Genomic DNA, 27,630 nt, shown 5'->3' with positions numbered 1-27,630 from the left:
GTGTCTAATGCCTACCCACTTCACTTTACGTGATTCGGGTTCCGCATACTGCGGATAGATGGCAGGACTCTGACCCATTTTCAATTTGCACACCACTTCGGCGGGCCACGTTATGCATGATGTGTATCTGTGAAGAGTTATGTCTTGTACTAGGGCGAGTGTATGTTAAGTGTTCGTGTAAGTATAGTGTAGGGAATGAGTGAGGATGATGATGAAGGTGAGGAAGGGAGAAGGGGAAACCTGGTTCCGACAAGTAGCGTACTCCTGTCGAATAGCACCAAGAGGGCCGCCAGGCTTGACGTTCCCATCCGACGGACGAATCACTATCAACAGTGACATATGCCTTATCGTCATATGCACTGCGGAGAGATTTGGGATTTAAGCCAGGTATATTGGTACACAATTTAGTGATTAGATGTTGTGCACCGCCATCTCTCCTAGTCCCGGGTAGAAATTTTACAAGAAAATTTCTGACCTCGCCGGGAATCGAACCGGGGCCGGCTAATCTGGAGGCAGACACGCTACTACAGAGCTAACTCGGCATGAATTCCCAATTAATGTCTTGTCTGGATTCAGGAAGTCAGTAATTGTTGCCTTCTGTCTCAATAAAGTCAATGTCCAATTTCTGAAGAAAAAGACACAGGTGACAATAATTCAGGAGAAGGATTTTGAACAGCATCATTTGAAATGTAATTGAAAAAGACTCGTTTCGATGAATCAACAAATTAATGTAACAACTCATCGAGCAAAACGCTTACCCCTAACTCCAGGCAAAGGAAGTGTATTAAGAGACATTATTGGAAGTGATGATGACAGTGCTGACGAAGGAGAATCTGCAATCTCTCAGGATTCAGTTGTGCCAGAGCATGGAAGGAGTGGTACATAATGTGTTTTCAACAACGTTAATGATCACGATATTGAGTAGTAAGTCACACCGTTTGAAAATTTATATCACTGGAGTTAGTTTAAGGTATGAATTATACATGTGATGTCAATTATGTATTTGAGAGAGTAGGTTATTTTACGACGCTTTATCAACATCTTAGGTTATTTAGCATCTGAATAAGATGAAGGTGACAATGCCGGTGAAATGAGTCCGGGGTCCAACACCGAAAGTTATCCAGCATTTGCTCATATTGGGTTGAGGGAAAACCCCGAAAAAAACCTCAACTAGGTAACTTGCCCCGACCGGGAATCGAACCCGAGCCACTTGGTTTCGCGGCTAGACGCGCTAACCTTTACTCCACAGGTGTGGACTATTTGAGAGATTTTCTACAGAATATATATTAAGTGAATCAATGAGGAGATATTCATACATTTCTAATACATATTGTACGAGGTTAAAAGTTAAACTGTACAAAAATTTGGAGTATTTTACTTACACATATTTTAAAAAAATACAAAATAGTGATTGGTTTCATACATTGGCAGTCTGAATCCGATAGAATAGGGAAAATAAATATGTGATCGGATTCACCCCAACTTATGAGGTGCAACCGATCTACAATTACATTTTTAAAATTATATTAAATTATAATTAAAAACTAAATTAAATTATGGACATATTATCCTCAAGTTTCAATGAAACAATTCAAATTGAAGTTATGCTGTAACAATATAACTACAAAAGACTTAAATTTTTGATCGGATTCACCCCACTTTACGGTACTAAGACGACTTAACTCACATTCACATTCAGTAGCCTATCTATTAGTCAACATATTCGGAAGTAACGCTGATGACATAAATTAATTATTAGTAAAAGTTAACAAGCTCTTACTGCAATCCATTCGAAATCAAAGCCAATGACTTATTTGTAATTTTTTTGATTACACAAATATAAATTGAAACGACGTATTTCGTAATAAGGATGAAACTATTTCCTAAGTTAAATTAATTATCACGTTTATCACAATCGCAATCACAATCAGAATCAGGCCTACATCTGTTTTTCGTTCAGCTTTTATTGTTTTACAATCTTCGTCCAGATAACTGTGAACGTAGTGAAGAGCCTGCTTCTTAAAGTATAAGCGGTAACTAGTTGTACACTCTTCTTGTTACACAAGGATGAGTTTCCACAGAAGGAAGGAAAGAACAGAGTATGCTGAGAATCTCATTATAAAGTAACCCGCGTTGTACTTTATCTTTTGACAAAGTATGTTTTATTGTTTTAAAAGATTTTATAACTACTAATAGTTGAGTACGGAATATAGATACACGGTAGTTATTTATAAAACATCATTAAGAGAATTTGGAGTAATTTCAATGATGCTTTGATTTTTCACAGAAAGATGAAGCTTTAAAATGCAGGTTTATCAAAAGTTTAAACTTCGAGTTAGTTTCCTTTTGAACTGGTCCGTCGATATTTGTACAGGTATTTACAATGGAATTAAGGCCCATTCACAATGAAAATTAAACATAACCGTAACATAAACACAGAAGTTTGCGTCCAGGCTACTAAATGGGGATCATTCACAATGATTCACATAAGCATTGACACAAACATTACCGTAAGACGTTAACATGAAAGTTTGCAAACTCCAAACTTTCATGCTTATGCTTACGTGATTTGAAAACAGAACACAATCGTGGAGCGCTGAAGTGGACGACAGAATATGAGGAAATGGCGTCGTTGTTATGTTTCCATGGTTACCAAGTATCTTTGCGGTTATGTTTATGTTCCCATCGTGAATGCTCTTGATTTTACTGTAACGTTTACATTTTTAAGTTAACGCTTACGTAATGTTTAATTTTCATTGTGAATGAGCCTTTACTATAAATTTACTACAATCTGAATGATCCGTTGCTAAGCATTTCAGTGAGAATAGTGTGACGCAACTCATTGGCGTTGCTAAACAACTATCAGACGTTGAAATAATTTTCCTAACATTTTAATTTCAATCATTTGACACTCGAGTACAAACGTTTCACGTTAAAAAAGAATTAGAGGTGGAAGAAAAGTATTGAAAGAAGTCTAATAAAAGGAGGGGCGCAGCAGAGATGTTATAAATTAACACACGTCGTGCAGAGTTGTTCGTCTGGGTTTCTGTCTTCAAAATAAGCTGAAGTTTGATTATTGTCGTTGACAAAATGACTTGTAGAACCGGTAATGCTGTAACATGAAACCGAACTGCTCTGGAATTTGGCTTCAGTGGTTTCTCTTTAAAGGTAACACGATTCATGTCTAGTTTGAAAGTCAAGGAAGACGAGTACACACGTAATATGGAGTGAACAGTGCGATCAAATATTGAAATCATTAAAGTATTGCAAGAAAGCAGAAGAACATTGAAGCTGCAACATTATTTTGTAACAACATTACACAATCTATGTAAGTATAGGAACACTTCGTTTAATTTTTAAATAGTGTTTCCTTTTCTTAAATAAACGATTTCATAATCAATGAAGGAACAGAAGCATTACAGGGCTCACCAGTGGCGCCAACTTTTTAAAAACATTGGGTACGCTCAAACATTTGATCATAATTTCCCAAAAAAATCTCATAAATCCTCTCTTTAATGATATTATTTTTCGTAATATCGATGTGACTACGGATAGTATAGGCCTATACAATATACTCTAGAATGTTAAAAATAACAAAATGGAGATCTAAGAACGATTTTATAATGTATGTAGTTACTATAAGTTCCAGGGGCTATGTTCCATTTACTTGTAAGTAACATTCTTTTGGATTTAATGTGAATACCAATTCTGTGGCTTGAGGAGAGAGGTCTTAAGTCAATTTTTTTTTGTGAAAATGTGATTTTTATATATTCTGAAAGCGGAAACAATTTTCTACAATCTGGTAAAACGGTTAGAGTCAAATAAGACTCCTGACTGGATTTATAGAGCGTTACCAAACCTCCTAAGTATTTTTTGAATCGAGCACACAGAATAAAGGATTTAAGAATATTTAATACTTTATTTCTTACGAACATCACACGTTTACTTTCCATGCTTCCCTATTAAAAAGGTCTAACTTGAATTTTAGCTATTTTATTACATACTGATGCCCTTTCCTTTTAAAACTTTAGCACCAGAGTAAACAGTCCTATAATTGTTTAAGATCCATTTTGAAATCCTAATAATTTACATTTCTCATTTATTTTGACATGAAAAAGGTCTCATGTTTAAATAGACTCTTCTACTCAGTTTGCGTTCTAGTCTTAAAAGGGCTTAAGTGTGACTATTTTTTAGAAATAATCAAGAAAACTGTTAAATGAGCAACAGTACCTATTTTAGAAGAAATATAAACAAACAATATCCAGCATAAACCTCATAATTAAAAAAAACTCTATAATTGACACCAATTTCAATCTTTCTACTACTCTCTTGAAAAGTATAAAATTTTTACTTAAGACCTTTTTCCTTTCGGCCACAGAATTTATTCCTTCATACTAGTAACTTATACAAAAAAATCTCCGCATTATCTTGTGCGTAGCTGTTCTGCACAATCATCCATTTTTAGTAATTAAATAGAACGTTACAATTATATAAACATTTTAACTTGGAGACTTGAATTCTTTCTAACTACAAATTGATAATACGAAAGTGGACTCACTATTACGTAGCATAGAGTGGTGCAAATGTGTTTCTCCCTATAAATTCGTCACAAACATCTTCTAAATCTAACTTTTCAGCACTATCTTTATGTGGCACCTGACTATAGGTAGGAGAGATGAATAAAGTGCACACCAACAATGCATTCTTACTTATTGAAATATTACTTATTGTAATTTACTGAATTCAATAGGCAACCATCACATATGTTCTTGTTTAGTCAACTGTCCGAAGACAGGTCTGTACCTCAAAAATTACACCAGTAAGGCATCACTCATGAGGTAACTAAGCCGGGAAAGAATGGAAAAGGAACTGATAATAATAATAATAATAATAATAATAATAATAATAATAATAATAATAATAATAATAATAATGACAAATTATTGGGTGGTCTCGGGCCCCACGGGTCCATATAAGTTGGCGCCATTGGGACTCACCATGGGAAGGCCGACAAATCGTACCGGGAAATACGTACCGCGACAATTCGTCCCAAGAATATAATTTGTATCACGACAATTCGTCCCAGAAATAATAATTCTTCCCACGACAAATTGTTCCAAGAATATTTCGTCCCGAATCTACGACGTACCACGATATATTATCCCATTGCGAAATTTTAATAACTAAGAAATTTCAATAATTAAGCAATTGTCTAGCAATAATCCTTAGCAGTTGCTTAACAACAGGCGAAAATTTAACAAGATCAAAATTCGTTGTACAAACTGATTAAACATATCTCAGAAAGGCAAAGCCAAATTAATTTGGAAAGGATATTTGTACACCAAGTATAGGGAAGGAAGGGAGAAAACAGGATGGAGATGTGAAAGAAGAGGATAATATTCTGCTAGAGTTCAGTTAGAAGTAGGGTCACATCAAGTTCTAAAAGAAAGTGATCATACGCATGCTCCTGATTGGGGCATGTGCAGGGCAATCGATGTTTTAGCAGAGATCAAAGAGTGAGCGCAGTCATCCAACGAAGCAACATCTTCAATAGTGAATCATCACGTCAGTGCGGTGTCAAGTGAGACGTACTTAAAACTTCCAAGAAAATCAACCATAAATAATTTGGTGCAAAGGGTTCGTAAAAAAAAAATTACCTCTCGATCCCTGGATGATTTGTAAGTCATACCAGACCGTTTCAAAATTGATAAGGACGCCAGACGGTGGCTCCTCTCTTTCAATGCCGACAGTAAACTGGCAATATATGATTTATTTGGCACAAACGTGGGACTAAATCATGTTAGGGTAAATACTTTGGAACGATTTGCCACGGTACAAATCTTGTAGCGGTACCAAAACACGTTGTGACAAACAAATAGTTTGGGACGAATTGTCGAGGTACCATTTTTCCGGGACGAATAGTCGTAGAATCCTCACCATGGGCAACAAAGCCGCAATAAAAGATCAACGGAAGTAACGATTCGACTAATGAAACTATCGATGTACTGTATATTGTTCTTTTAAATGGCGGAGTAGGCCTATAGTGTTTACTGCAAATGAGTTTAACAGCTGCATTTTTTTTTTTACTTTTAATTTAGTTATGTTTGTTGAAGCAGGGAAATATATATTAATAATAAGTTTCAAGGGTAATGGGTTAGTCTATATTATTTAAAATTGTCAATTGTTTTACGTTAATTTGATCAATAGGATAAGTTATTATGACCCCGAAGGTGTACATTTCGATTCTACACCAGGATTTGTTCTATTTTTTAAAATTATTGCAGAAATGTGTTTAGTTCACTTTTTGTTTTATAACTGAGCCTCGGGATTTTCAGGCCAAATAAGCTCAAATAGATTTTCTCGAGAGGTGTTTTAGGATTTAAAAAATATAATTTAGGATTTTATAAGTTTCTCAGAAAAAAAGAAAAACTTACAGCATAGCGTTATGTTTAAGACAGTGTTGGTGAACTACAGCTTCAAAAAATAATTTCAAATAATTTTGGAGGTAGCACTTTGACATTTATTACAATACTCACATCCATCAGCGTATATATGCTGCACATTTCTGTGGAGTTATATTTGTAATATTCGTATCAATATTATTTAATACTTCTCGAATTATGCAGAAAATACCGTGATATGAATTCAGAGCAATTATTAAAAAATAATAAGTAGGCGAAATGAAAAGTAAAAAGAAGTATTTGGGGTATTTTATATTATATTTTTTCATTTAATTTCATTTATTATATTCCATAGATCTTACATTAGCAATGAAGATTTTAAGATGTGCAACAAGTCAAAATTTTACAAGATTACAATATTAAAATTACAATTTTTACAAATTTGTACAATTTTTTTACAATATTTTACAATTTTTACGATTTTACATTTTCTACAATTTTTTTACAATATTTTGGCGAGATGTAGTGAGATGAGGTGAGGCCCGAGGATTCGCCAAAAGATTACCTGGCATTTATCTTATGATTGGGAAAACCTCGGAAAAACCCAACCAGGTAATCAGATCAAAAGGGGTGAAATGAAGTGAGGCCGAGGACTCACCATAGACCATCCGGGATCAGTGCCACGGCTGGGGAAAACCTCGAAAGAAACCAATCAATGAGAACAAACTCCTAAGTGAGATTTTTCGAAGGGCAACTTCTTTAGATAGAGTAAAAGTCGAACGGTATGTAACAAAATTTTTTGATGGACGTTTCAAGAAGGTTTTGCATGCACTTTGTTATTGTATCGCGTAAATAAAGCTGTTGATGTCTACCGTTTTCCATCAGTTTCACAAACTAATCCATATGCTACATTATTGGAAATAGATCTGCCACCAGCAGTGCGTCTTTTGTGTAGTGTTTTGAGTTATACAACCAAACCCAGTGAGTGAAATTACACTGCTTGACAGTTATTTCATAATACAAGGCATAGCGTGGCATAGGTTACTTTGTGTGTTTGTAGGGGAACACGGTTGTTCTGAATTCCTCTTTTTACTTAATAAATTTCTTCTTTATTTCTATATTGATGAAATCAGGTTGTTTTTATCAGATAACGAAAATGTGTAGACTATTTTTCAAATTAATATCACTTAAATTCGCCCTGTGTTGGTTTTTTAACAGTTTCATAACAGAAAATGTCCATCTCTGAACGGATACTTTTTCATAATTAGCCCTTAATAACAGCTCCTGGTGAACATTTGTTCATAGCCTAAAAATAAATCAATAATTTTGTAATATTAGATTATATATCAGTATTAGTAGCCTCAATTAATTATCGTCGCAACCATAGTAATTAATAGGTGTTAAATTACCCAAGTTGTTTAAACGAAACATTTAATTTTTTACGAGATGCATAATATAATTAAATATAACTTACTGACAAAGCTCTTCTCTCAAACGCATTAACAAATTAATTCTTTCATCATCTATCACGTGTTTATAAACATATTTATATTTAGATCACAATCATGGTTGGGATTTATATATGAATACCATACATATTTGTTTGAAATGTTGCCATTGCAACTATGATACTTGGAAGATATACACATATTTTATTCTTCTATTTAAGGGTGCGTGTTTCACATGAGAGGACCTCACATTATCTCTACAAATTTCAACATTTTATTTCCATATTTTATGGTTTCGAAATTTTTGTCACAAAATATTATAATTTACTTTATTAGAATCAGAATTTTAAAGACAAAGGTTTTTCTAGGAAACATGGAAAGCAGATTTTGCTTTATTTTAATTACTGCACAGAAAATATCCGAATAATTTTAATGCCAAACTTTATTATTTTAAATTTATGCACTATGATTTGTCATGTTTACTCAATAAGCTGTTATTTTTTGTATAATTTCATTCATTCATTCATTTACTCATTCATTCATTCATTCATTCATAGTTTTGTGTCTAAGGGCAGGTCTTTCACTGTAAACCCAGTATTCTCCAGTTTTTTTTTCTATTTTCTGCCTTCCTCTTAGTCTCCGCATATGATCCATATATCTTAATGTCTTCTATTATTATTTTGATATATTCTTCTGCAACAAACTCTTCTCCCATTCATCATTCCTTCCAGTATATCCTTCAGTAGGCAGTTTCTTCTGGAATTTGATCGATGCCTGGAGACTTGTACTTTTTCAGATTTTCTATCGTACAGTAGGCAGTTTATTCTGGAATTTGATCGATGCCTGGAAACTTATACTTTTGCAGATTTTCTATCATAATTTCGAGTTCAGAAAGTGTGGGTTCGAATATAAACGGCTCAGACGTTTGTATTTGGACATCGTCTCGATCACATTTCTATTTTTGTAGTTGTCCAAAATAGTTTTTACAACTGTTCAGCATGGAATGAGAGTCTGCAAGCAAGTCATCATTCTCGTCGTTAATCACGTTTACCCTCGCCTGATATCTTTTCTTAAATTCCTTTACACCTTTATATAAGTCTCTAATGTTTTTATTTATACTATTTGTTTCTACCTCATTTAGTTTTTCCCCTAAGTAAATTCTCTTTTTTTTCTTAAGTGTATGACTTGCTTCCTGTCTTTCATTGAAATAATTATCTCTATTCATCTGGACTGTATCCTGTAAAAATGCCAATTTTACCTACTTCCTCCTCTCTACTACCATGGAACAATCGTAATCAAACCACGATTTCTTTTTCTTAGTTTCATAATAACCTATGCCCTGCTCAGCTGCAATTTTGATATTATCTTTGACACGCTATTAATATCTAACTGCTCCTCAACTTCGTTGGAACTTCCTAAAGTAGCAAACCTAGGTTATTTCAAATTTCGACCTGATAATGTTGTTTAGTTTCCTCGTTTTTAATTTTGGAATATTGAATCTCCTAATGTTAACTTGTTGCTCTACTCGCTTGACTACTGACAGTTTTGTATTAATTCTCCAATCACCAAAAATGTTGGTCAGAATCACAGTCTGCCCCAATGAAGGAACGAATGTCTACTATACTAGCATATCTTCATTTACTTATTAAGATGTGATCTATTCAATTGTGTGTCAATCCATCTAGTGAAGTCCAAGTATATGTATATATGTATACCCTTATGCAGGAATGTTGTACTTTTCACGATTAAATTTTTTGATGTTGCAAAGTTGATTAACCTAACTCCATTATCATTATCTACTAATTACGGTAGGTCTCTTTTACAATAGTTGGTTTAAAAATATCCTCCCGTCCTACATTAGCATTGAAATCCCCCAATAAAATATTCATGTGATATCTAGATAATTGGTCAAAAGTATGTTCCAATTCCTCACAGAAGCTATTTTTTATATGGTCGTATTTCTCTTCTATAGGAGCTTGAGCATTTATATCTATGATATCGCACCATCTACTCTTAAGTACTAAATACGATAACCTATAACTGATTTTACTCCTTTATGAATAAGGAATCCTGCTCCTAATTGGTGATTATTGTTTCCTTCTCCATATTACAAGTCATTCCCATCTAACCTAACTTCTTGTAGTCCCACAAAGTCTATTCTGTATATAGCTAGTTCTTTTGCTGCTAATGTTACCCCTCCTGTTTTATAAAGACTCGTGACATTCTCAGTTACCAAATTTCATAACCTTATTTCTTTGCCGTGGTCGCGCCAAAGAATCAGTCCCATTTTGGGGCTTATGTTGGGATTTCGTAACAAGCTCTTTTCTACGGTGATGGGTTGTTAGCCCTTTAGCCAATCCCCAAGCTGGAGGACCACCCTTTATCGGCTGTCCGCGACTGCTTATTCAATAAATTCGCAGCTACCCTCCATATCCAGAGGGCGTCTACTCTATCCGCAACCTGAGGACGCGCCATGCCATGGTAATAGGGATCTACAATACATAGAACTAATGCCTACTATTATAACCATTTTAAACAAGAAATATTAATCTATATATAGTACTGGGACAGCGCCTCTTGTGATAACATTGCACAAACTAAGTAATTAATTTTTTATTCCTTTGGCAAACTGATTATATTCTAATAATCTAGGAGCTGAAATCACCCTACTCAATGGAGTCCAACCCTCATTAAAAACATTGAGTTTCTTCCACAAAATGTGCAACAAATCATCAAGTACTACTTTAACATGGCATAATGTCTCAGTATGGGCTAGAAAAAAGCATCACTCGTTGGCATGGTTAAGAAGAGTTCACGATGAGCGTTCCAACATACTGAAGTCTGGTAAGTATTGAAATGAAATCAATAATTTTAATAACCGATACTAGCTATATTTGTCCTTGTAATCCGTACATTACGATTTACATGTTTCATGCTTTTCAAGCTACGTATTATATTATCGTTTATACCATTACCAAATATTTCCTCCTTATTTTTTACTGAAAGAATATTATTAATATTCAAATTTTCTAAAATTCTATTTTTGCTTTTTAAAACTTCTGTTTCCTAAATACATTAGATCTAACTTACGAAGCAAGATACTTCTTAATGATAAAATGCACGAATGTGGCAATTTATTACAACGCACGTATATTGTCAAAAATTAACCTACAGTCCGAAGCTAAAGTAGTCTTTTGTATTGTATTCTATTGTATTGTACTTATTTACATTCAATGGTATTCGTACATCGCTTCACAGCTAGATGTGAAATATGTAAAAAAATCTTAATAGTATTACAAATTCTTAATTATAGTCACAGTCTAGTTGAAATATATACAGAAGAGTTTTACAATACACTAATACAACAAAGGAGTTAATATCGATACTTAATACAAGGCAGAAATATTCATGCAGCGTTGTTGAATGTCATAAATTAACCTACAGAATAGAAGGCGTGAGAAATTAGGTACTTCTTTAATTTGGCCCTAAATAATCTTATGTTTTTAGTTTCATTTATGCTATGAACTGTTGCATTAGTTACAAAGTTTTCACGATTACATACGAGGAAGTTCATTAATAATGACTCACAAGCCATGGGCATTATTTGTAGTTTTTTTTTAAATAGTCCTACACGATTCCCTAGATTTGGCACCTACTATTATTCTAATTACTCTTTTTTGTACTAGGAATATACTGTTACTATCTGTATAATTTCCGCAGAATATTATCCCAAAGCTCATTACCGAGTGAAAGGATGCAAAGTATAAGTAGTATTGGAATGGTGGTCATGTGCAGGCTCCCACAGGCTCCCCATGTGACGTCACAAGTGGGCGTGACCAGTGACGTCATAGTGGGCGTGGCAAGTGACGTCATGGGCGTGGCCAAAGTATGGCGTCATGGAGGGGGTGGGGCTTAAATTATGACGTAGGAAAGGGGCGTAACTTAAATTACGTCATAAATGGTTGTCTAAGAGTTTAAGGTTAAAGTGTGACGTCATGCACACGTTAAGGTATGTAATTGAAGTTGGGGCATGACGTGTTCATACAAGTTTGTATATTGTTGGGGGTTGAAATACACAAGTTCATACATGTTTGAAAATCCCATCTCCTCAATGCAGATGTAATGTACATATTCGCTATCTGCTATGTGTGCAAATATTATGCTGATTCATATCCGGCGATTGTTCTCGAGTTAATTGTAAGGGGGGGGGTGAAAGACACAAGTTCATACATGTTTGAAAATCCCACAATCCCTATCTGCTATGTGTGCAAATATTATGCTGATTCACATCCGGCGATTGTTCTCGCACTGCTATCTGCTATGTATGCAAATATTATGCAAGCTCACATCCGGCGAGTGTGTGAATTGCTGAGTAAAGAATTAATCTATCACACTTAAACCCATACATTCTTTTTCTTCTTATTATTAAGATTCTAATGTAATGGTAATTTAATTGATGGGAATTGGGTGTTGGATATTGGAATGTGGGACATAAATGGTTGTACTTTCCGATAAAAAATTAATCTAGCACACTTGTAAATTAAACAGGATGTGGCTGAAGTGGCGTAACTTAAAGTGTGACGTTATAAATTTGTAATTGAAGTTGGAAATGGGGGAGGGTGGTAATAATTTGAAATACATAGGGCGTAACTTAAAGTGTGACGTCATAAATTTGTAATTGAAGTTGGAAATGGGGGAGGGGGTAATAATTTGAAATACACACGGCGTAACTTAAAGTGTGACGTCATTCACAAGTGCAGGTATGTAATTGAAGTTGGGGCGTAACCTAATAATTTGAATTACATATGTTCATACAAGTTTGTATAGTTGAAATACACAAGTTCATACATGTTTGAAATTTTATCAACACATTGATGTGATTACACGTGCAAATATTATGCAAGCTCACATCCGGTGAAGCAATTACTGAGTAATAATAAAAGCATGTTTTTGAAGCACCTGCAACGTGTCATATTACACAAATATTGCATGATGCAAATAATATGCAAGCTGTTAATTCACATCCGGCGATTGTTCTCGCAGCGTCTTATGATACGCAAATATTGTATAAGCGCTTTCTGCTATGTGTGCAAATATTATGCAAGGTTGCTAATTTTACTGATTGTACTTTAAGCCAATTGCTGAGTAATTGATAAAAAATATTAAGATTCTAATGTACTGGTAATTGAATTGATAAATAGTAATGGGAAATGGAAATTGGTATGGGGGAATTATTGATGGAGTAAATGGTTGTACTTTAAGCCAATTGGTGAGTAATTGATAAAAAAGTAATCTAGAAAAATTTGTAAATTAAACACTAACATTCTTCTTCTTCTCATTATTATTATTATTATTATTCGTCATAAAGAATATTAAAGTGTGACGTTATAAATTTGTAATTGAAGTTGGAAATGGGCGAGGGCTGTTTATAATTTGAAATACATACGGCGTAACTTAAAGTGTGATGTTATAAATTTGTAATTGAAGTTGGAAATGGGGGGGGGGATTTGATAAAATTCTAATGTAATAGTAATTTAATTGATAAATAGTTATGGGGAAGGGAAATTCGCAAGTGTTAATTGAAATTGGAATGGGGGAATTATTGATGGCGCAAATGGTTGTACTTTAAGCCAATTGATAAAAAAATTAATCTAGCACACTTGTAAATTACACACATACATTCTTCTCATATTATTATTATTCCAATGTAATACATTTTGAAGTAAAATTGAGTGGTTTGTTTAGCGTATTTAATTTAAGCCATACATTATTACCAACGTTAAATTCATCAGAATGTGACATTATTATTTCGTAATACAGTAATTGTAGCAGATAAATCAATGTAGATGTATATGTTGTGTAATGTTATTACCAGGGAACGGATTTATATGGACTAAAAATATATGAAATATGTAAATATATATGTAGTTATTTTTACCAAAATATGGAATTAAATATGGATTTTTACCAAAATATGGAATTAAATATGGACTTAAAATTATAAAAAAATGACTATGTACGTTAAATATTGGTACATTTTAATCAAACTAAACAAAAAATATAATGGACGTACCTTATCTTCCAATGTAGTTTCAACAAAACACAATTTTTATTGTCTGTTACCATAACAATAGGTTACAAACATTTCTTTCAAGTGCTGAAAAGTGAATCTTCTTCTATTGTCTCTGAGGATAGATTTATACTGACTAAAAGAGCGTTCGACGTCACAAGAAGTAACTGGTACATAATTCAATTTCACAATGTCTGCTGGGGATAAGTCCAAGTTAATCTTCACTGTTGATTCACCACTCATCACAGCAACAACCTTTTGTAGTTCTTCATATCCAGGGTTTTTTGAAAGTACAGTGTCCACCTTAGCTCTTACTGCATCTGCAACTTTACCTCTACCACGATTCAGTTGTTCCACAGTACTATTTATAATTTCAAAACTTTCAGATAGTGAAAGGTGCCTATTTTGGAGACTTTTGAGCGTTTTTATGATGCATGAAAATGTATGCTGAATGTGAGCTAAGTCATTCTTCACACTTATGTCACAGGTAACTGTTTTCGCAGTATCAATTGAGACTGCATCTTCAGAGTCCAATGCAAGGAGAACATTGTTAATAGAGTCTATATGTTCGGCATAATATTCAACTGCTTCTAGCCATGTACCCCATCTAGTTAAAATTGGCTTTGGTGGCAATGGAATTTCAGGGTACATTTCTTTCAACACGTTAACTCTACTGGGAGCTTTGAGAAATACTTTTTTCACTCATGAAATCAACAAATCTACTTTAGGGAAATTGTCTCTGACCACTTCTGCCACACAATGAAATGCATGCGCCACACAAGTAAAATGAGTCAATTTAGGATATACAACAGATAATGCTTGTCCAGCTTTGACCATATAAGGGGCAGCATCGCTAATAAAGAATAACACATTATCGTACATAATACCCTTTGGCCACAGGATACCCATAGCTTCGTTGAACAGTTTAACTATAGTTTTGTTATTGCACTTTTCTAGAACATCACAATGTAAAAGAATTCGTTCAGAATATTGTTCACTTAACAAACCGATAACTACATTACCAACAAGTCTACCTTCTTTGTCGGGAGTCTCATCAATGGAAACCCAAATTGAACTATCTTTAATTTCATCTCTTATCTTCTGTATTGTCTCATCGTAGATGGATGGAGCATACGTCTTCCTAAGTGTTGACTCATCCGGGATTGTATGTTGAGTATATTTTTCAAGGAATTCCCTGAAGACCTTATTCTTTAGTTTGTAGAGAGGAATATCAGCAGAGATGAGAGAACGGCACAGGTCGATGTTAAACTCAGATCTTACATTCGATGTTGTTGGTTGTGTTAAAAACAATTGTCTCTGCTTGGAATTTAGTTGTTTGTTGGCCTGATGTTTACTAGTTGTAATGTGTTGTTGCACCAGGAACTTTTGTGTAGATGATACTGCACACTGACACAAATTACAAAATAATATTTTATTGTCAGTTGATAAACCATCTTCTTTAAATTCTGAAATGTAACTTGTTAGTTTTGATTTTAAATTGACTGAATGACGTACTTTTGGCATATTTACCGTCTTTATAGTATGATTTACAAAACTGAACCTATGTGTACTCTGACTGGCATTTAACTGTTGAGCTGCACAACTGAAGTCTGTTAAAAATTTTAAATTAAATTAATACAGTTTTGTAACTTACTTTCCCATTGTTGATAGGACTGCTAATTTTCAAATAACTCTGATGTTAAAGGGATTACTGAACATGTGTTTAAATCTCTATTGTTGAAATGTATTTTTAAAAGTTAATGGAATTTTGTTTTGTTTTATTGTTAAACCTAATATAATATGGACTGTTTTATATGAAATATGGAAAATATATGGAAATTAACGAAAATATGTACTAAACTCTAAAATATGGAAAAATATGGAAAATAAAAGTAGGATTTTTCAACCCTACACATTGTGAAACATAAAGATAATGCAAAATATAAATTATATTAGCTTTATAAGTAAATATGTATTTACATATAAATCCTTTCCCTGGTTATTACATATGCATAAGTGTGCAAATATTATGCAAGCTTGCTGAATCACTTCCGGCGATGATGCAATTGCTGAGTAATGATAAAAACATGTTTTTGAAGCACCTGGAACGTGTTATATTACACAAATATTGCATGATGCAAATAATATGCAAGCTGTTAATTGACATCCGGAGATTGTTCTCGCAGCGTCTTATGTTACACAAATATTGTATTCATTACAAGTGAATAATCACTATCTGCTATGTGTGCAAATATTATGCAAGGTTTCTAATTTTACATCCGGCGATGAAATTGCTGAGTGATGATAAAAAAATTACACAAATGTTGCATGATGCAAATAATATGCAAGCTGTTAATTCATATCCGGCGATTGTTCTTGCAGCGTCTTTTGTTACACAAATATTGTATTGCCTAATAGCTATCTGCTATGTGTGCATTATTAAATTGAATATTAATTGCTACTTTGTGCTGTATTTTACAGAATGTTTACTTTAACCATCAATACCATTTTTGACCTACACTACTTCTGCTCTGAACGTCTCAAATAATATTGTATGATAGGTCCAATATATTGCACCTTTTCAATAATTACTTACGTTGGTGCTCTCTATTCGTACGTGATATTTGATTAAAAAACAATCGCAGAACATGGCATTGGCGTAACTTAAAGTGTGACGTTATAAATTTGTAACTGAAGTTGGAAATGGGGGATGGGGGTAATAATTTGAAATACACACGGCGTAACTTAAAGTGTGACGTCATTCACAAGTGCAGGTATGTAATTGAAGTTGGGGCGTAACGTAATAATTTGAATTACATATGTTCATACAAGTTTGTATACTTGAAAGACACAAGTTCATACATGTTTGAGATTTCACCTACACAATGATGTGATTACACGTGCAAATATTATACAACCTCACATCCGGTTATGCAATTGCTGAGTAATAATAAAAACATGTTTTTCAAGCACCTGCAACGTGTTATATTACACAAATATTGCATGATGCAAATAATATGCAAGCTGTTAATTCACATCCGGCGATTGTTCTCGCAACGTCTTATGTTACACAAATAATGTATTGATTACATGTGCATTATTATTATTATTATTATTATTATTATTCAAATGTAATACATTTTGAGTGGATTGTTTAGTGTATTTAATTTAAGCCATACATCATTACCCGCATTAAATTCATCAGAATGTGACATTATTATTATTATTATTATTATTATTATTATTATTATTATTATTCCAATTTAATGCATTTTGAAGTAACATTTATTGGTTTTATTTCAAGCCATATATTATTAGCGAAAGTATGATTTAGAGCAGTTCGTAATATTCACTTAAATTCCAGAGTAGTATAATATTATACTTTATTAAGTGGATCATAAAGAAAGTGAAATTCTAAAGAAAGAGATTGAGTATGACATGATAAGTTGGAATTTATACTGATGGTATCTTTAGTCTTACAAAAGTAATCAATAAACTAATAAAAACAATATTACAGTACAAAGCAAAGTTACCTAGGTACTGTATCTGTTTTATGTGTAACTAATATTACATAACAAAACTCTTATCACATTATGCTTTTAAGGTGATATTTGAGAAACTTCCTATCATCAGAATATTAAATTATTTTCTCGAAATCTGCTGAAGCATATTCTATATCTGCTATGTGATGCAAGCCTGCATTAACATCCTGTGATTGTTTGACGACCACCTGCAATGTATTATATTACACAAATATTGCATGCACATAATAGCTATCTACTATTTTCAGCAAATATTATGCTAGCTTGCAACAAGTTGTAACGTGTATGTCGCAAGATTACGATTTTCGACAAGTTGTAACGTATATGTCGCAAGATTACAATTTTCGACAAGTTGTAACATATATGTCGCAAGATTACGATTTGCGACAAGTTGTAACATATATGTCGCAAGATTACGATTTTCGACAAGTTGTAACGTATATGTCGCAAGATTACGATTTTCGACAAGCTGTAACGTATATGTCGCAAAATTATGATTTTCGACAATTTGTAACGTATATGTCGCAATATTACGATTTTCGACAAGTTGTAACGTATATGTCGCAAGATTACGATTTTCGACAAGTTGTAACGTTTAATACAGAAAAAGTTACAGTGCAATACTATTTACAAAAAAACATTTATTACAATTCGAGCATTCTTCATAATCACGCTTAGACATGCTGTTGCGTTATTGCAACGACATGCTGTTGCGTTATTGCAACGACATGCTGTTGCGTTATTGCAACGTCATGCTGTTGCGTTATTGCAACGACATGCTGTTGCGTTATTGCAACGACATGCTGTTGCGTTACTGCAACGACATGCTGTTGCGTTATTGCAACGACATGCTGTATTGCAAGCTAGCATAATATTTGCTGAAAATAGTAGATAGCTATTATGTGCATGCAATATTTGTGTAATATAATACATTGCAGGTGGTCGTCAAACAATCACAGGATGTTAATGCAGGCTTGCATCACATAGCAGATATAGAATATGCTTCAGCAGATTTCGAGAAAATAATTTAATATTCTGATGATAGGAAGTTTCTCAAATATCACCTTAAAAGCATAATGTGATAAGAGTTTTGTTATATAATATTAGTTACACATAAAACAGATACAGTACCTAGGTAACTTTGCTTTGTACTGTAATATTGTTTTTATTAGTTTATTGATTACTTTTGTAAGACTAAAGATACCATCAGTATAAATTCCAACTTATCATGTCATACTCAATCTCTTTCTTTAGAATTTCACTTTCTTTATGATCCACTTAATACAGTATAATATTATACTACTCTGGAATTTAAGTGAATATTACGAACTGCTTTAAATCATACTTTCGCTAATAATATATGGCTTAAAATAAAACCAATAAATGTTACTTCAAAATGCATTAAATTGGAATAATAATAATAATAATGTCACATTCTGATGAATTTAATGCGGGTAACAATGTATGGCTCAAATTAAACACACTAAACAATCCACTAAAAATGTATTACATTGGAATAATAATAATAATAATAATAATAATAATACTAATAATAATAATAATAATAATAATGCACATGTAATCAATACAATATTTGTGTAACATAAGACGTTGCGAGAACAATCGCCGGATGTGAATTAACAGCTTGCATATTATTTGCATCATGCAATATTTGTGTAATATAACACGTTGCAGGTGCTTGAAAAACATGTTTTTATTATTACTCAGCAATTGCATCACCGGATGTGAGGTTGTATAATATTTGCACGTGTAATCACATCATTGTGTAGGTGAAATCTCAAACATGTATGAACTTGTGTCTTTCAAGTATACAAACTTGTATGAACATATGTAATTCAAATTATTACGTTACGCCCCAACTTCAATTACATACCTGCACTTGTGAATGACGTCACACTTTAAGTTACGCCGTGTGTATTTCAAATTATTACCCCCATCCCCCATTTCCAACTTCAGTTACAAATTTATAACGTCACACTTTAAGTTACGCCAATGCCATGTTCTGCGATTGTTTTTTAATCAAATATCACGTACGAATAGAGAGCACCAACGTAAGTAATTATTGAAAAGGTGCAATATATTGGACCTATCATACAATATTATTTGAGACGTTCAGAGCAGAAGTAGTGTAGGTCAAAAATGGTATTGATGGTTAAAGTAAACATTCTGTAAAATACAGCACAAAGTAGCAATTAATATTCAATTTAATAATGCACACATAGCAGATAGCTATTAGGCAATACAATATTTGTGTAACAAAAGACGCTGCAAGAACAATCGCCGGATATGAATTAACAGCTTGCATATTATTTGCATCATGCAACATTTGTGTAATTTTTTTATCATCACTCAGCAATTTCATCGCCGGATGTAAAATTAGAAACCTTGCATAATATTTGCACACATAGCAGATAGTGATTATTCACTTGTAATGAATACAATATTTGTGTAACATAAGACGCTGCGAGAACAATCTCCGGATGTCAATTAACAGCTTGCATATTATTTGCATCATGCAATATTTGTGTAATATAACACGTTCCAGGTGCTTCAAAAACATGTTTTTATCATTACTCAGCAATTGCATCATCGCCGGAAGTGATTCAGCAAGCTTGCATAATATTTGCACACTTATGCATATGTAATAACATTACACAACATATACATCTACATTGATTTATCTGCTACAATTACTGTATTACGAAATAATAATGTCACATTCTGATGAATTTAACGTTGGTAATAATGTATGGCTTAAATTAAATACGCTAAACAAACCACTCAATTTTACTTCAAAATGTATTACATTGGAATAATAATAATATGAGAAGAATGTATGTGTGTAATTTACAAGTGTGCTAGATTAATTTTTTTTATCAATTGGCTTAAAGTACAACCATTTGCGCCATCAATAATTCCCCCATTCCAATTTCAATTAACACTTGCGAATTTCCCTTCCCCATAACTATTTATCAATTAAATTACTATTACATTAGAATTTTATCAAATCCCCCCCCCCCATTTCCAACTTCAATTACAAATTTATAACATCACACTTTAAGTTACGCCGTATGTATTTCAAATTATAAACAGCCCTCGCCCATTTCCAACTTCAATTACAAATTTATAACGTCACACTTTAATATTCTTTATGACGAATAATAATAATAATAATGAGAAGAAGAAGAATGTTAGTGTTTAATTTACAAATGTGCTAGATTACTTTTTTTATCAATTACTCACCAATTGGCTTAAAGTACAACCATTTACTCCATCAATAATTCCCCCATACCAATTTCCATTTCCCATTACTATTTATCAATTCAATTACCAGTACATTAGAATCTTAATATTTTTTATCAATTACTCAGCAATTGGCTTAAAGTACAACCAGTAAAATTAGCAACCTTGCATATTTGCACACATAGCAGAAAGCGCTTATACAATATTTGCGTATCATAAGACGCTGCGAGAACAATCGCCGGATGTGAATTAACAGCTTACATATTATTTGCATCATGCAATATTTGTGTAATTTACAATTCATTTTAATATATCAATATGCCTGGTAAATTATTAATAAGTATTTAATGAATTTCAATCTTAAGGCATATAAACTTGCAAATGTTTATTTGCTATTTAATAACAATATATGAACGTTTTCGCCGTTTAGGGCATCTTCAGATATAACAAAACATATTATCTGGACCTATAATAACATATTATGCAAATTACAAGGAAAATAGAGAACAATATATGTGGTACATGAAATTCATGAGCTTTATGTAGATATAACATGAAATAGGATGAATATTGAGATAATCTTTGAATTTGAACTTAGACTGGACGCATATTTTATTTTATACATATAGCTCATGTTACAATTAATATACAATGTTTAAAATTTGTCAATGATATTAATTTTAAAATGATGATAATAAAATATTTAAAGTAATCATGGCTGAAAGTTGTCGGAAGTTACAAGATATTATGCATAGTTAATGTTCTTGTGTTTTGTAATTATTTCGCTTAGAAAGGCCGTTGGCATTTGAATGAATGTTGTTTGACGCTGATGACTACTTTACAATTGATATAAAGTGATTAAATTAGTCAATGTTAAAATTTAATTTTATAATGAAGATAATAAAATATTTAGAGTAATCATGGCTTGGAATTGTCGTAAGTTCAAATTAGTTTTCGTAGTTGATGTTGTGTGTGTGTTTTTTTTTTTTTGTAATTGTTTCACCTGAAAATAGAGATTAAGAGATAATAATAAATGCAAAATATAGACAAGTGATTATATAGAGACGCAGATAATTATTATTATTATTATAAGATTACTCGTTAAAAATGTTGTTTATGTTAAAGAATTACTGTTGGGTGTAATTAGTTGAGATATTGAATAAATGCTCGTTGATTGTGAATGTAGTGGAATGTACGATAAATTTCGTAATAAATAAGTCATGAATTGGGTATGATTTTAATCATTCATTGAAATTAATAGAAAGATCAATATTATAATTCGTAATAATTAGATGAGCTATAATACCAAATATATGTAAAAGATTTTACGGCAGCAGTAATAATTATTATAAGATTACTTATTTAGAGGTCATTGACTTTGAAATGGCTACTCTGATGTGATGACATCCTATTACGTGTTCTCAGGTTTATTGAAGTATAAATGAAGAAGTTCTATAACTGAAAGAATATTAACTATTAATTTACTTTCAATTTTGATATGGGATATAATTGTTTCAATGAATTTTGACGGCATTCGAATACTTACATTTGTGTGTACTGGTGTTGATGTGTTGGAGGTTTTAAGAGAACTGAAGCCTAGATAATCGTGTGTATTGAGGCATGTAACGGCGCAAGAATATGAAAGGAACTATTTGAATGGCGTATTAAGATCAATGTGAATAGGTCTGTTTTAAACTGCATACAGTGGATTTTTAAAGTTTAATAAATTTTCGTTGATTATATTTTGATATTTATTATGGTAGTAGGCAATGAAGAATTCTTCTGCTGCATTTATGAATTTATTGTCATTGTATGTTTTTAGGATACTTAATGTGTTCTGGTGATGACCTAATTCATGTCCAGTATTAATTAAGTGTGTTGCATATTTTGATTTTTCTCTATTATTTTTGAAATCGTTGACATGTTCCTTATATCTTGTTTTTATATTGCGTTTAGTTTGGCCTATGTATTTCTTACTGCATGTGTGACATTTAAGCACATATATGCCTTTGCTATTTAATTTATCTATAGGATTTATTGTGTTAAGGATATTATTGTTTAACTTATTATTTGTTTTGAATGCTATGTTTATGTTTTCTTTATTAAAGAAGTTTTTTAATTTGTTAGATATGTATTTATTGTAAGTGAGTGTTGACCAAAATTTTGATTTATTATTGTTTGTTTTTGTTAAGGTAGTGTTTGTCTGTCGTTGTGTATTGTTTTCTTTTTTCCGAATTAATTTTCGAATAAGGGTTTTACTGTATCCGTTATCATTTGCAATGTCTAAAATTCTTTGTACTTCTTTTTTATATTTATTTTTGGATAATGGTATTTGTGTTAATCTATTTATTTATTACATCCCCAAAACCAAAAACAAAGTATGTTTAATTACCTAATAAATATTAAAATTATTCCCCCCTCCCCCATTTCCAACTTCAATTACAAATTTATGACGTCACACTTTAAGTTACGCCCTATGTATTTCAAATTATTACCCCCCTCCGCCATTTCCAACTTCAATTACAAATTTATAACGTCACACTTTAAGTTACGCCACTTCAGCCACATCCTGTTTAATTTACAAGTGTGCTAGATTAATTTTTTATCGGAAAGTACAACCATTTATGTCCCACATTCCAATATCCAACACCCAATTCCCATCAATTAAATTACCATTACATTAGAATCTTAATAATAAGAAGAAAAAGAATGTATGGGTTTAAGTGTGATAGATTAATTCTTTACTCAGCAATTCACACACTCGCCGGATGTGAGCTCGCATAATATTTGCATACATAGCAGATAGCAGTGCGAGAACAATCGCCGGATGTGAATCAGCATAATATTTGCACACATAGCAGATAGGGATTGTGGGATTTTCAAACATGTATGAACTTGTGTCTTTCATCCCCCCTTACAATTAACTCGAGAACAATCGCCGGATATGAATCAGCATAATATTTGCACACATAGCAGATAGCGAATATGTACATTACATCTGCATTGAGGAGATGGGATTTTCAAACATGTATGAACTTGTGTATTTCAACCCCCCCCCCCAATATACAAACTTGTATGAACACGTCATGCCCCAACTTCAATTACATACCTTAACGTGTGCATGACGTCACACTTTAACCTTGAACTCTTAGATAACCATTTATGACGTAATTTAAGTTACGCCCCTTTCCTACGTCATAATTTAAGCCCCACCCCCTCCATGACGTCATACTTTGGCCACGCCCATGACGTCACTTGCCACGTCCACTTGTGACGTTACATGGGGAGCCTGTGTGAGCCTGTGGGAGCCTGCACGTGACCACCATTCCAATACTACTAGTATATTATTTTTAAGATATTGATATTTACCATCTCTTGTATAGATCTAATAGCGAAACATGCTGAATTTAGTTTGGGGATAATTTCTTTAATATGATTTTTCCAATTTACCATACTGACAAAAAATTTCTGATTGAATCTTTCTGGAATCTATGGAAACTAAAACTATAAAATAACAATTACAATGAAATCTCATAGAAATAGTGTCATTTCCCACAGTGAAATGTTTCATTAATATGTATTATTACGCTTTCAGAGGAATTAGGATTAAATACTTCTTGAAAAAAAGAAGTAGTAATATTTATGTACCGGAAATTGTTGTACTGTTAGTAGATGAGGCTGTTCCTCTGGATTAGAGATATATGTTTAAGTGGAAAACTAAATTCTAAAAAGCAGATATGTATAACGTGTGTAATATATTCTGTGTATGTGAAGTACTATTACATACAGCCTACTGTTCGTAGAAATGCAAACACAACTTTTATTAGGAAAGCCTGAAGAAGGAAAATGTTTATGAGGACATGAATTGTATCTAATAAGAATATCCTGACTTTCATAAATGCAGCTTCTGTTATTGTTGGGAGCTGATTTATACGTGAGTATTTGCGCAAGATTTTTGCCTTTGTAAGTTAAATTAGAATATCCTGATGTTGATCATGAATAATAACATTATATATATACTATGAAGTTTTTCAGTGAATGTATAAATGATACAATTATTGCACATTAAAAATACAAAAGCACTCATAGTCACCTCTAAATTGAAAGCTTAGAAAATTTAGGGACTTTCAAATAAAGGACCCTGTGAATTGTTGGGACTATAGGGGCTAGGGTTGCCAGGTTTTCAAACTGAAAATACGGAATATTTTGGAAATAATTGCCAAAATCGTTTCATCAAGACATTATCGACATGTCTTACGTTTCGGAGCATGTTATAATACAGTAGCCTGTAACTGTACGCAAAATTAATTTAAGATGAATCCCATAGCACTATTAATACGAGTTACTTACCACTTGCTTTGTATTAATTCAGAAACTTTTATAATTGAAATTTCCCTTAACAAAACAAGTTGAAAATTAATAAGAATTTGGCACTGTAGATTATACTTAAAAATATGTAATTAGAATGATTTTCATGGCATCATAGCACTATCCATATGTACCATTTAAATAAATTACGGAAGAAAATATTATCAAATACGTGAGACGGGAGACAGGCGAAAATGTGGATAAAATTAGGGAGAATCCGCAAAATGCGGGAGACCTGGAAACCCTAATAGGGGCCATACGACAATGTTGAAAACATAGCTGCTGTTCTGTTAGTCCGATACCGCACTAAGAACCCATAACGACTCCATCGGTGATGCTGTCTTGACGTCTTCAGTCACCTAGTAAAGACACCAAGATGAAACACCAGAAATGACTGTTAGTTCGAAAAATGACTTTGAAGAAGTAGTTGTTTTCTTGTATCTAAGGCGTGAAAACATTTTGACAAAAAAGAATAAATAAACATGGGTCCATCCTTTCATTGTACATCTCAGCATCAAAGGGAGTTTTAGTGTTTATTATGCCCTAAATATTTAGGTCGTACCTTGGCAAATTTTTTTAACAACGTGAAAATGCCATGTTATCTTTCGATGAACTACTGAATATACTGGTATGCACAAAAAACTGTAACAAGTGAAAAAGTCCGGTTTACATAATGTACTAACGTAGGAAAATTATCTTTTGTATAGGCCTACATCTTGATTACACAATTTTTAACACTATATCACTTCGGAATATGTAGTTTATTGCTTTCGCGTAACCAGTCAACTACATATTCCGAAGATCTTTTGTAGTTTATGAGCCAGAGTTTCTAACAGGTGAAGAGAAACATGGCTGAAAATTGTAATGATTTTATTACTTTTTAGGTTCCTAGCGTATACCTGCTCATTTATGGAGCTTCGTTATACTGTATATATTGGTTACACAATAATAAATGAAATTATAAGAGAGGTCTGTGCTGTGATGTGGAAAAATTGCAAAGTAGTTTGACACTCTCCAACAAAGCTGAATGGTTGGAAGTAGCGAAAAATTTAAACAATATGCTAATTCCCTCAATTTCCTTGGTAATATCGCAGTGACCATGGTTCACAAACACCATTGGAGAAAAAATAAGTACTATTGTACGCACAGCGTGCACGCATACTCATACACATATACATTAACTCAAACACACACATACACATTAATAAACAAAATATATAGGTCTACATATTTCTACACATGTGTGAGTGTGTACGTATTGATGAGTGTATGCATATGTATGTGTGTTTGCGTATACTTTCGTAAGTTTTTATGTTTGTACTTGTTTATATCTATGTTTCTATGCCTTTTGTTTATTAGTATTTATTTGTGCATGTGTTTTATATATATTTGTAGTGGCAGCCTGAAATAATAGTTCATAGATACAGAACCAATTATCTTTCTTGCAATCATGGATTTCTTAATTAATTATGTATGTATGTATGTATGTATGTATGTATGTATGTATGTATGTATGTATATATATATATATATACACATAAAACAGAGGGTGCCAAAAATGTATACACACTTCAAGCAAATAAAAAACTATGTTAACATAACAAAGCTGAATTCACACAAACAGAAAATGATGAGCACTAATCATATTAGACTTTTGCAGTTACAACAGTTGCTCAAAATGCCTACCACGGGCGTCGACACACTTCTGAGTACGTTGGACTACTGTTCGAGCAACGTTTGCGAAAGTGTCCTCAGCGATTGCAGCACATGCGGTTTCAATTTCTTCCCGAAGTGCTGCCAGTGTAGCTGGTTTTCTACGGTATACAACATTCTTAAAAGTCCCCCATAGGTAAAAGTCCAACGGAATTAGATCCGGAGAACGCTGTGGAAACTCAATCGGACCTCTTCGTCCTATCCAGTTCCCTGGAAGATTATCATCATGGTACGCACGTACATCTCGGTGGTAATGTGGTGGTGCACCATCCTGTTGGAAGTAAAATTCCTCATTTCCATAGAGTGTACGAATGGCGGGTAAGACGGATGTGAGTAACATGTTCAGATACACTTGGCCAATTACTATTCCATCAAAAAAGAACCGTCCAATTAGACTCCTAGATGATAACCCACACCAAACATTAATTCCAGGTAAATTAACAGCCTTTTCTACAAAAACATGTGGAATGTTTGCACACCAATAGACACAGTTATGCCGGTTAACAGTTCCGTTCAACTTAATTGTGCCTCATCGGACCAAACAACTTTCCCTACGAAGACCTCATCCTCTTGCACCATGTTCCGAAACCACTCACAGTACTGCATTCTCCGATCAGGGTCATCATCATTTAATGCATGCAAAAGTCTTGGGATGAAAATTTTCAACTTTGCTGTTTTAATAATACGACGTACGCTGGTTTTGCATACGGTACCATGAGTCTCAAATTTGTCACGAATGCGTACAATTGTTAATCGCGTTGGTGGTTCTGTTCTGTACTCACGTCTCCATTGCCATTGAACTTCAACATTCTCGGTTTTCCAAT

The 27,630-nt window shown here is 33.0% G+C and overlaps 1 protein-coding gene across 1 annotated transcript in view; it reads left to right on the top strand.

The window, feature by feature from the left end:
• The first annotated feature begins 3,206 nt into the window (after nucleotides 1-3,206).
• LOC138715732 (protein scarlet-like) overlaps nucleotides 3,207-27,630 on the top strand; it is a 68,945-nt gene continuing 44,521 nt past the window's right edge. The window contains exons 1-2 of the mRNA XM_069848789.1: nucleotides 3,207-3,328; nucleotides 10,502-10,693. Coding sequence (XP_069704890.1) covers nucleotides 10,567-10,693 — 127 coding nt within the window. The 5' untranslated portion in view covers nucleotides 3,207-3,328; nucleotides 10,502-10,566. The remainder of the gene's footprint in view (nucleotides 3,329-10,501; nucleotides 10,694-27,630) is intronic.

This window comes from Periplaneta americana, chromosome 15 (genome assembly GCF_040183065.1).
Source record: "Periplaneta americana isolate PAMFEO1 chromosome 15, P.americana_PAMFEO1_priV1, whole genome shotgun sequence".
NCBI classification, from domain to species: Eukaryota; Metazoa; Arthropoda; class Insecta; order Blattodea; family Blattidae; genus Periplaneta; species Periplaneta americana.
This window is presented reverse-complemented; position numbering and strand designations above follow the sequence as displayed.